This window comes from Maylandia zebra, linkage group LG4, assembly GCF_041146795.1.
Source record: "Maylandia zebra isolate NMK-2024a linkage group LG4, Mzebra_GT3a, whole genome shotgun sequence".
NCBI lineage: Eukaryota > Metazoa > Chordata > Actinopteri > Cichliformes > Cichlidae > Maylandia > Maylandia zebra.
The window spans coordinates 21,428,085-21,440,019 of NC_135170.1; the positions used below are offsets into that span (position 1 = coordinate 21,428,085).

Here is an 11,935-nt window from a genome sequence, read left to right on the forward strand (position 1 = left end):
TGGCAACCCCCGCTGACTGTCCACCAGACAGTTTCCCAAAATGCACCAGTAGTGAGATCTCGCTGAATAACCGAGGATGTTTGAATATAACAAAGAAACTGCCACGCGTGCCAGAAAAAAATTAGATGCTGATTACTGTCGGCTCTGGAAGGATTAAACAAGCTTGACTTTATATTTTCTTGTGATTATGCAGCAAACCTGTTTTTCTTTTCTTTTTTTTTTGTATGGATGCATGTGTCTGTCATTGTTCTTTGTAACGATATCACAATGTAATAACTAACAATTACAGAAGCAACTCCCATGCATTAATGTGATTGTCAGCATGCGAAACATTTTAAAATATCTCCAGAGAGATTGAAAATGTAACAAATCACGAAAACTCCATTTGTAAAATGTAACCTTAAATGAGGTGTAAATATGTTACAGCATGCTTTCGTGTAAAGAACTGTCACGTTGACCATAATTTATTAGAATTTGTTGCATTTTCAAACATTCCGAAAGATATTTTTATCACATTTTGACATGTTTTTGTTGGTATTACATTGTGAGTTGTTACAGTATGGTTTTCTGATTTTTATATCTTATCATAAACTGGAAAACAACAGCAACGGGTGGCATGTATACTTCCTTCATCCTCTTGACTGTCACAAATTAAGGTGGTGGTGATTAAGTTCTTTTCTTTAACTTTGCTGGGATCATGCTTACAGTTATTTATAAGCAAAAACAAAATCTGAAGCACAAAACAAAAATGTGCAAACCTTATCCACGCTCAAACTCTAATTTGACTCTATTTGGCATGTGAGTGAATGCAGTCTGTATCCTAACACACGTCTGTCTCTGCAGAAAGCAAAGCTGGGACACGGTAAGAAAGTGATCACGCCATCAGACCACCGGCGGTTCAGCTTCCCGTCAGGGAATATGGACCGGGTCCGACTCAATGACTTCAACTTCCTGGCTCTGCTCGGGAAGGGCAGCTTCGGCAAGGTGAGAGAAAATAGATGCTCCTGTGCTTTTTCATTTGCTTGATTTTGTTTTTTATCTTTGTCTTATGGTGGCTTTGGCTCTTGGCGTCTCCCCCCGTTGCAGGTGATGCTGGCTGAGATGAAGTCGACGGAGGAGCTGTACGCTATAAAGATCCTGAAGAAAGATGTCGTGATCCAGGACGATGACGTCGAATGTACAATGGTGGAGAAGAGAGTCTTGGCCCTGAGAGACAAACCGCCCTTCCTCACGCAGCTCCACTCCTGCTTCCAGACAGTGGTGTGTAGAAACTTCAGCCCCTGCTGACGTCAAAGTTTTTAATCACACTTCCAAAAATATCCGTTTAATTTACAAAGGGAGCCGTTACTTAGTGCTCAATCTGTGTGTCCTATTGTGTGTGTCTGTCATTACGTCTATATTTGCTTTTCCTACTTACATTTATTTGAACGGTGCTCCTGCAGAGAAAATTGAAACTGAACTGAGACCACCCTTTGAATACAAAGTCCTCCTGTATGACGTCAACTCTGTGCGTAGACCGGGTGACTCAAGAAGTCCTTAAATAAAATTATATTTAATGATCAAACCTTTGTGTCCTATAATATAGACCTATAATCTGTACAGCAGGCTTTAATAGAAGAATGTATTCAGTCTGAATTATACTGTAACTCTAAGATATATGGCTGTAGACTTTTAGACACTGAATATTATATCTGCACAGATTCACAGTGTGAGGTGTTTATCTTTATGTAATCGTGGACAATAACTAATTTTTTTTCTTCTTTTTTTTTGTGTGTGTGTAGGATCGGTTGTACTTTGTGATGGAGTACATTAACGGAGGAGACCTCATGTATCATATCCAGCGTATGGGCAAGTTTAAGGAGCCACAGGCTGTGTAAGGATGTTGATGTTGATATCCTGCAGGCAGCTTACATGTTTTATAGTCACGTCAAGTTATTTAAAAGTACACATACTTACAGTAATGATGCCCAGTACTATAGTAGAGTAATGTGTGAACTATAGTATTCCTTTTAACCTGGTACATATTGACAAGATGAGTGTCAAATTAAGAGGAAAATCATATTGAAATAACATTATTTTTAGGTGATTCTAAGATATGTTATATTTTAAATATAACAATATGATTATGCTAGATAAAAGGCTGAAAACAGAGAGTCTCGGTGCAGCTCATGGGCCAGTGGTGTCTGAGTATTCAGGATGCACCAATCTGGTATTTGTACTGGTGACTCTAAGCTGATGTATGGCCCTATCTATCCAGTTCAGTTCTATGATGTCATGTAGCGTGGAGGGAGATGAGTGAGGACGAAGCCTGGACATGCAGTATCACCTACACAGGCAGCTTATTTCTTGAGTAAGAAAAGTAAACAGGTAATACTTGTAGAGAACTTAAGAGAAACAGCTTATTTTGGCTGAAAAACGAGCTATTGTGGCTACGTTGGGAAAGTGCATCCTCTTGCATAAGCTTTTATTTGCATGGCTCCATGTATTTTGATTGCCTTGTCTGTCATCGTCTTGGTAACACAAAAGCAGTTCAGTAAATTTCTCTTCCTACTTGTTTTTTATTTGCAACAGTTAATTTGTGAACTCGGGCCATGTTTAAGTTGGACCCAATGCTGCCTTTAACATTTAAAAATAATTCCCGTTCTGTTCCTCACAATGGGGACTAGGGCTTATTAATTCAATTTTGGGATCGGTACTTAATAAGATTTTCGTCAAGGGAGATCAGGATTAGGAATGAGTATATCAGAACGATCAGAGCAACAGAAATTTGGTTAGAGAGGCAAAGCTGAGAAGGTTTGCAAATGTGCAGAGGAGGGATAGTGGATATACAGGACGAAGGATGTTGAAGATAAAGCTGCTAGGCATGAGGAAATAAGGAAGACAACAGAGAAGACTGATGAATGGAGTGAAGGAGGACTTGCAGAGGGTTGCTGTGAGGAGGATGCTGGGGTTAGGGTGAGATGGAGGCAGATGATCTGTTGTACTGACGCCCAAAACTTGAAGAAGGCTCTGCGTCAGCAGATATCGAATCAGATTGTAACTGAAAACGCTGGATCAGTGCATTCCTGCAACAAGGGGAAAAAAGCACTACTACCTTTCATTCATTCACCTTTCCTGTCACAATATGAGTGTGACTAAAGCCCCGTCTACCTGGTTACACACTGCTTTGCACCTGACGGTTGGTTCAGTTGCGTGGGTATTTATAGCTCCACTAAACGTCAGTCAACGCGATGCTTCATTCTTCACCCGTGTCGTAGCTGAGACGAGTTTAACTCCCCCACTTCAAGTGGTTAATAGTTATTTTGCTTGCCTCTGCTGTCGCTGGATTTCATTGACACTCCATGATCTGTGGTCTCCACACTGCTGCTAGTCATACTTTCTACGCCCATCACAGGAAGCACTTCTCTGTAATTTCAACTCTTTTCATTCTGTCCATCAGAGCAGACTTGTCAAATAGGTGTCAAGAAATATAACAGCCTACTTTCAGAAGAGAGCGAAAAAGAACGCAACAAAAAATGACAATCTACAACACGAAGCACCGTCTGCTGAAAAGACGCATTACAAACCCCAGCTGAAAGTTTTTATTTGGTGCATTTTCCCTCAGTGACACACTCTGGCTTGCTCATAGTGTCAGGTCACCATGATTTGTAATTTATTATTCTTTAGGGAAAGGGAAAGGGAACCTTTAATATATTCCCAGACAGTTTTCTTTTGGGAAGATATACAGCCTATTTTATGGCTCGTATATTATGTCTGTTTTTCAATTTTGCAGGTTTTATGCCGCAGAGATTGCTGTCGGTTTGTTTTTCTTGCACCGAAAGGGGATCATCTACAGGTGGGTGACAGGTGTTGATGCTTGTCATGATGTTTCATCACTAACTGCATTTAATTTTAACACTCGAGCACTTTTTTACTGCAAGCCTCAATCGCCTCTTCAGACACACATTCGCACAGACGATTGACTCACCGGGCCCAACCTGGGGTTCAGTGTCTTTCCCAGTGATAATCAGGAAGGAGCCGAGGATTTAATCATTGACCATCCTGTTAGTAGATAACCCGCACTATCTCCTGAGCCCCTAAACAAAGAGATTAAAATGGACATGTAGCTATGCCTTGATCGTCAGTCTTTCCCTAAGCCACAGTATTACATCCATACTGATCACTCAATTCTAAAAAAAAAAAAGTGATTGAAGGAGGCCAAGGTCACCCCGCTCCTTTTCAGTACTCCAGCCAAATGCTCACGTTCATTCTTCATATGCGAGTAGCGCTCTGCTTGACATACAGAGTCTAGTATGTGACAGACGTAACCGCCAGAAGGCCGGGGGTGGGGAGGAAAATGAAGAATCGAGACATAAAACACAAGCAGAGATGCGGGCTGAATTGTAAGAGCAACGACAGCATAGAGATAAAAAGCTGATGGGAAAATAATTTCAGACCTAGAAATTACTGCTTATTACTCAGTGTATGATGTACGCCGCAGGCAGATAAACTGCTCAGAGACGGTGCAGAAATATTGGCTTAGCCGCATGTAAGAAGTATTAAAGGAGTCACAAATGCACTCACACAAATGCCGCCTCTGCTGCAGGGATCTGAAGCTCGACAATGTGATGCTGGACTACGAGGGCCACATCAAGATAGCAGACTTTGGCATGTGTAAGGAAAACATGTACGAAGGAATGACCACGCGCACTTTCTGCGGCACCCCAGACTACATCGCACCGGAGGTGAGATGTCTGCAACAAAAAAACAACAACAAAACAAAACAAAACCCAGGGATTACAATGAGAGTAACAAAACAAAGACGACATTACTACTGTGCAGGTTCTTTGGGGACTTTCTTATTGGTTTAATACTGTAATGTAATGGAGTTTTGTCGGTCTTTCTGATTGTCCAGTACTTGAACTTTGCATTTTCATTACAGTGACTGAAATCGTAGAACGAAAAATGAGATTTTTACTGTTTTAAATTTGATTTCTACTTTGAAAAAAGAGAACAGTAGTTAGGTGGAGGGGGAACATATCTTTTACCATGTACTGCACTATAGGCCTGCTTTGAAACAGATTACCTATAAAGCCATGCAAGCTGCTTTAAGCCGATGTTTCTGTGGACAGTGTGAGACCAAGCTGGTTGGAGAATGAATTTAATTATTCTACCTGTGTATGTGCAAATTAATGAAATTAAAAGCTCCCTATTCTGATAACAAATAAAAAAATTAGCACTGATAACTTAATGTAACTTAATTTTGCCCACCACAGATTAACCATACTAGTAATATAACAGTTTAAAAAGAATCCATAAAAACTTTACAATTTATAAATTTAGTGCATATAAACACTTCAAATGTTCATTTTTCTAAAAACAGACCTTGGAAGTCTTTCATGAGTGCATAAAAACACCGAATTGTGGAATCCAACAGAGCTTATAGTGAATTATGGAGAAAGATTGAAACCATTGGAGTAATAATGTGTTAAAAAGTCAGCCCAGGCTTTTTAAAAAGTGTGAATAAATGAACAGAAAGATGTGGGTGTGTGCCTTCATGTCACCGTTATGGTTTGAAGTTTCTTGGATATCAAGACATCTCTCAAGCCTGTGAGAGTCGTTTAAGTGATCTGTGATGGGCTTTTTTTTTAATCACTTTCTTTTTTTTAACCACTCACACTCATCACGACAAGGAGCACCGGAGCTGCTCTGAGGCTCATGAAATCAGATGCTCAAAGAAAATATTATTTGTGGGTGGATGCTCGGAAAGAGAAAGACTTCAGATCACTAATAAAAGGAACAGAAATAGAGTTAAGAGTAAAAGGAGGAGATGAGTCACTCAGGGTGATGAAATGTGTGATTATGTGTTTAGTATTATGTGCATGCATACGCATATATACGTATATATACAATCTGTCTGCAATGATTCAGAGGGGAGCATCTCCCAGGTGGGAGGTGAGGGAAGCCCTTACTCTTAGTCGTTTTCTTTTTTTTAAACTTCCTGACTACTACTCCACCTGCTAAAATAACACCACATATTAATAACTTTCTAAATCATTAAATATGCAGGAACATTGACAGAGATTGACAAGGCTTTAACTCTAAACTGTATTTTTTTTTTCTTAAGTTAATGAATCCAGAGAAAGATGTAAACATTTGCACCTCGCATGGCTGTGGGTTTATCTCCCAAGAAAGCCAAGCTACAAATTATAACTTTGGGAGCTGCATAAATTGCTGCGTTTGTGTGCAGCTGTGCTTTAGCGCGTTGCTTTTGCGTCTCCGTGATTATCATTTCGCGTGTGTAGTCTGTGTGTGGGAGGCAGTTGTGGGATGGCAAATTGGATGGTAGGAGAAAACGCTTTTGTTATGGAAGCTCGGAATAGCTGAATGTGTTTAATGGCGGTTGATTTGCTTGTTCACTTTTCTCTGATACGTTCACTGTGTCTGCCTTTGGTTGCATACAGTACAACACTGCAGTCGTCACCTTTTTCTGAACAGAGTCGAGCAGCAGTGACAGAATAAAGGCAGGTTAGAAAAGGATTTTGACAGCAGGGATGTTGTTGCTTCATGCCCTCACAGTTATTCCACTTTTTGAATATATTTTCTTTTCTCATTACTTTCAGATTATAGCATACCAGCCTTATGGGAAATCAGTGGACTGGTGGGCCTATGGAGTTCTTCTGTACGAGATGCTGGCAGGACAGGTAATGCGTTGTTTTTCATGCACCAGTTGTACTTACAAATGTATTCCTAAAATTGTGCTTAAACCTGTTGCAAGTTAATCAGATATAGCTCACATTTTAATATTAGCTGCCACTCAAGCACAGCCTGCATTCAAAGCGTTTCCTGCAGTCATTTGGATCTCTGATTTCTTGAAGTCTTATTGGCTGTTCCCCTGGAAAACCTGGTCTTGTTAGGAAAGCTAGCATCCATCCCACTTTGGATGGAACACATGGCTGACCCTCCTCCTGGTTCTGCCAGAGTTTCCAGAGTTTTTTCTTCCCACAAAGCAACAAAGCTTATCACTTTCTTTCTTTACTCCACACATTATAGTAACCTGTGAGTTTTGAGGCATGATGAGCCCGATGAGCTCCTGTACTACGCCACTGACCATCTGCTTTAAACAAAGAGATTTCGAGATGTGCCTTCAATCTCTAGGAAACTGTGGGGCATTTTCTCCTTCTCTATATTCTGACATTTTAGATGAAAATTAATTAATTAAGATCGGCTAGCATAGTAATCAGATTAACTGATGACGGAAACAGCAGCTAGCTGAAGTGGCTCCAGCTGTATTAATGAAAGACGAGCAATTTGTTGAAGAAAAAGAGAGACAGGGGGAATGACAAGTAATTATCTTCCCAATGCTCAGAAATGAAAGAGAATAGTGAGAAGCCTCACAATATCTCTGTGAATAGTTTGGTTTTGATTGAAGATTAAAAGTGACTGCAGCAAAGCACTGCAATATTTCGTCTTATTATTATAACCAGTGTGTGTCCTTGGAAAAAGAAATCGCAAGTTACCTTGGCTCAGATACTTAAGGTGTGAATAAAAGGTTTCCAGTTTCCAGGCAACAGTCTGGAGGAAGACATTTTTCTTAGTTTAGGTGGTTCATGCTTGAAAACAATCACATAAACTGTTATACCAGGATTTGCTGTTTGTTTACCGCTCATAAGACGTGTCGCTGCTTTGAGTAACCTGGAGTGAACCACACAGGAACCGTAAGTACAACAACAGCTTACAGAGATAGCAACGCCTCATAACACACTTAACACCACAGCGAATCACCTTCACCTGCCAGAGTTGCCGCCTAAGTGTCTTCCACATAACAAGCTGCAAATCGTCATCTTCATTATCATCATCATCATCATCTTTTGTCTGAACTCTCCGACACTGCTTCTGTTCTCTTCAGCCGCCGTTTGATGGAGAAGACGAGGACGAGCTCTTCCAGTCTATCATGGAGCACAATGTGTCCTACCCCAAGTCCATGTCTAAAGAAGCTGTGTCCATCTGCAAAGGAGTAAGTATTGTGTAAAAGGCCAAAGGACTTCAGATAAAAGGCTCCTGCTTCTTTGCTAAATCTGTTTATTTGTTAAGAGAACTCCTTGAGCAGAAGGCTTGAGATTCAATTAGTACCAGATCCACAGTAAAAAGGTTTAGCCAGGTAGAGCCACAGAAAACTCTGGCTTTAAGCTCGACACAGCTCGGTAAGTCATTAATCTCACTTCACAGGACACCGCTCTGCTACTGGTAGCTGAACCTCCAGGGTATAATGATATAGGATATAACAGAAAGCTGGTTTCAGTAGCTGTCGTGTGCAAGAGTCGGGTATGATTTAATGAAAAAATATTATGTTATATTTATCAAAGCTCAAATCATGAAACAAAGAATCCTGTCTGATCTGTTGGACACAAAAGCTTTTAACCCCTTAAGCTCAAACGTTGCTCTCAGAGAGTCCACTGCTCTACCCTGGAGCAGCTGCTATACAGTAATTACTTGTTTGCTGCCATTGTAGACATACTTACTGGACACTTATAGTTATCGTAGTTAGTGTATAGTATTATTATTTTTATCCACTCTAAGTTGGTGTTACGTGCTGCTGACAACCCAAACACTGAACATCAGAGGCATGTCAGACATGAGTGATCAAACTAGAAAACAGAAATTGGACCTCCTTTTCTGAGCTGCCTTATTTCTTCATGTCATAGATTCATCAAGATCCTGGAAACATTCCTCACAGATTTTGGTCCATATTGACGTGATAGCATTGTACAGTTATTGCAGATTTAACTCACTAACCACTTCATTAACTGCTCATTAACAGGAATACCTAATCAGCAATAACATGGCATTAACTCAGAGCATTTAGAAATGTAGATTTACAGAGAAAAAGAGAAAATATCCTGTGAGCAATGACTGAAATAGTCATTCGTTAGACTCAAGCTACTTCAAAAGCTGCAGAAAAACATCTCTGAATGTGCAACGTGTTGAAACTTGTAGCAGACGACTACATCGTGTTCCACTCCTGTCAACAAAAAATATGAAGGGTACAGCTTGTTACTGTTGCTTGGTCTGAGTCTCAGTTTCTGCTGCACTATTCTGATATTAGGCTCAGAGTTTGATATAAACAACAAGAAAGCCTTGATTCATCCTGCTTTATCGGTGATTCCGCCTGCTGGTGGTGATATAGCGGTGAGGGGGATATTTTTCCTAGTACACTCTTCCACCTTAGTTTCAGCTGAGCATCTTTTAAACGCCACACCTGAGTACTACCTGAAAAACCGCTTCCACCAGCGTGGTGGTGCCATGTCACAAAGCTCAAATAATCTTGAACATGACAATATATGCAATGTACTGAAATGACCCCCACCGTCACCAGATCTCAATCCAGTAGAGCATCTTTGGGATGTGGTGAAACGGTAGATTCTCGTCAAGCATGTGCAGCCGACAAATCTGCAGCAACTGGGTGATACCATCATGTCAACACGAAAGTGTTTCCAACACCTTTTTGAATCTATGCGACAAAGAATTAAAGCAAAAGGGGATCCAATATGGTACAAGCATGTTGTAGCTAAAAAAAACATTGCTTTAGATGCTCTTCCTCATGGGATCTCCAGTCAGTTTTTTATTGCACTTTGATAAAAGTGCAATAAAAAACTGTAGAGACAGAACACTGCAACAGCAAATGTGTCCCATGTTTTTCATTACACCCTCCACGCCTGGAAAATGACTCCCAGTTTGGACCAGTTTTGGTAACAGCAGTACAACTTGTCATCGTCAGGGTTTGTTTCTCGAACCAGACATACACTGTTACACCAAACAAGCAACTTTAAGCTACTTTTAACCTTTTTTGCATTTTCTTAAATCGGTGACGCAATCCGACTTGTGCTCGATTGCCTAGCAACACGGCCCACAGTGATGTAAATACATTATAAATATTACCAGTCATTTTTAAGGATCCTTTTTAAGAATATGCTGCTTCACTGTAGCAGGAAATAATTTTTCACACTAACATTTATGTGGAAAAATGCACCAAATCACCGATTTCCATGGCTTTCAACACTAACCCTTTATTTAGTGACCACCTGGGGTTTTTTCTCACACCTGGGGACTTTGACATCATCACAGTCAAGTTGGCATCAAGGTCGTCATTATTATGATTGTTTACCAACATGGAAATGAGTTTTCACAGCAAATTTAGAAACCGGAGACAATTCTATTAAGATTCAAGCGCGGTCTGATTGAGTTTTTAATAACACACCCGCCTTCATTTATTATGATATTACATCCTGTGGCTGCGTCCCGCCACTATAAATATCTTTCATCGTCTCAGAGCCGCTGACGAGAGAGACTATCCTGACCCCTCTTATTGTTTTCTTCACATTTCATTTGCAACAAATGATTCACAGTTGAAATTAAAAGCGGCTGTTGATTCAGAAAAAAAAAAGCAGCGATGAAAAGGTGGCGTGATTGCTTGTAACTATATATAAGCTGGTTGAGTGTCAGTCTGGCTCTGCATAATGTTGCCGATGGAAGCAAGGATTCAAAATATGCCATTTCTATATTTACGTTTTTAAGATCCTTTCACAGTCCTCCTGCTGTCCTATTTTTACCTTCTTCCCCTCAAGCTGCCTCCATCTCTTCTTTTTCTTCCTCCGTTTGTCACCAGCTGATGACCAAGCACCCCTCAAAGCGTCTCGGCTGTGGCCTGGAGGGTGAGAGAGACATCAGAGAGCAGGCCTTCTTCAGACGCATCGACTGGGAGCGCCTGGCCAACAGAGAGATCCAGCCACCATTTAAACCCAAAGTGGTGAGTGGAGGCTGAGTGTGCTTCCAACATGAAAGAACAACACTGAAGCTGTGCTGTGCAAAAGTCTTAAGCCACCCCTCATCTCTTTATATTTTACTAGGAAAATTGGAAATAGTTGCAACTAATAAAATATACAAACATGCATGAAAATCCTGTATATAAGGCTAAGAAAGAATTTGTGTAATTCTAACGACCTTGAAAGTCAACATTTGGTTTGACCACCTTTATTCTTAAACATAGTCTGAACTCTCAGCTTTCTTGTCATTCCTTTCATTAGTCTTCAGGAATAGTTCTCGAGGCTTCTTGAAAGACATTCAAAGCTTTTCTTTGAATGTTGGCTGCCTTTTGTTCTGTTCTCTGTCAAGATGATCCCACGCTTCTTCTGCTTCTCAGATTTGCATTGCATAGTGCATCAAAAATTAATAATTTGAACAATTTTGACAAAATTCCCAACATCGCTGGCTGAAATGCAGCCACTCCATCCTGACCTCCTCCATGCATATTGGCGATGATTTGAACCAAAAGTTTGGAAAAGTAAGCCTGGATGCTACTGATTTACATTTAAAATGAATTATCTTCCAAATTGTCTGTAATGTGTAAACAAAACACTGCTTCGTTCATTGAGTTAGATGCCCGTTTTTAACACTTAAATCATTTATAGGTCAAAGTTAAATGGATTAAAAAATTAAAAATATTCCCCTGAAAATGTTCGGGTACAAGGACATCACTGAAAATGAGTGAAAAAGCCCAGAAATACAACCTGCACTGTCAGTTTGCTTAATCCTTCCTATAATATTTGGCACTAATGCGTTAATATATTTTTGTTTTATTCTGGAAATTTCCCGGATAATTACTTATTATGTGATTTTATGTGTTAGTAGAATTTTATGAATTCAACACATACTTGGAGGTGAATTAGTTTGTTTGGTGCTTTTTTAAAACATATATTTTTTTGTGCATTTAGTGACACGTTCTATCATTTCATCTTTGCCTCAGCTTCTTTTTATCAATACATGGCTCCAGCTGAGCTAAACGGAAAAAACACCTTTTGTTGTATTTTTTTGTTTCTATGTTGCATTTCGTGAAATCTGTTCCTTCAGGTGAATATTTCCAGATGCAGAAAGATTTGATTGGTGTTTACATGGTCTA

At 40.0% G+C, this 11,935-nt stretch overlaps 1 protein-coding gene across 2 annotated transcripts in view; it reads left to right on the forward strand.

Moving 5' to 3' along the window:
* The window catches only part of prkcab (protein kinase C, alpha, b), a 117,005-nt gene that overhangs the window by 101,430 nt on the left and 3,640 nt on the right, over positions 1–11,935 (forward strand). For both annotated transcript variants that reach the window (XM_004558316.6, XM_004558317.6), the window contains 8 exons: positions 844–984; positions 1,087–1,260; positions 1,782–1,873; positions 3,773–3,835; positions 4,586–4,724; positions 6,603–6,683; positions 7,889–7,996; positions 10,646–10,786. In XM_004558316.6, coding sequence (XP_004558373.1) covers positions 844–984; positions 1,087–1,260; positions 1,782–1,873; positions 3,773–3,835; positions 4,586–4,724; positions 6,603–6,683; positions 7,889–7,996; positions 10,646–10,786 — 939 coding nt within the window. The remainder of the gene's footprint in view (positions 1–843; positions 985–1,086; positions 1,261–1,781; positions 1,874–3,772; positions 3,836–4,585; positions 4,725–6,602; positions 6,684–7,888; positions 7,997–10,645; positions 10,787–11,935) is intronic.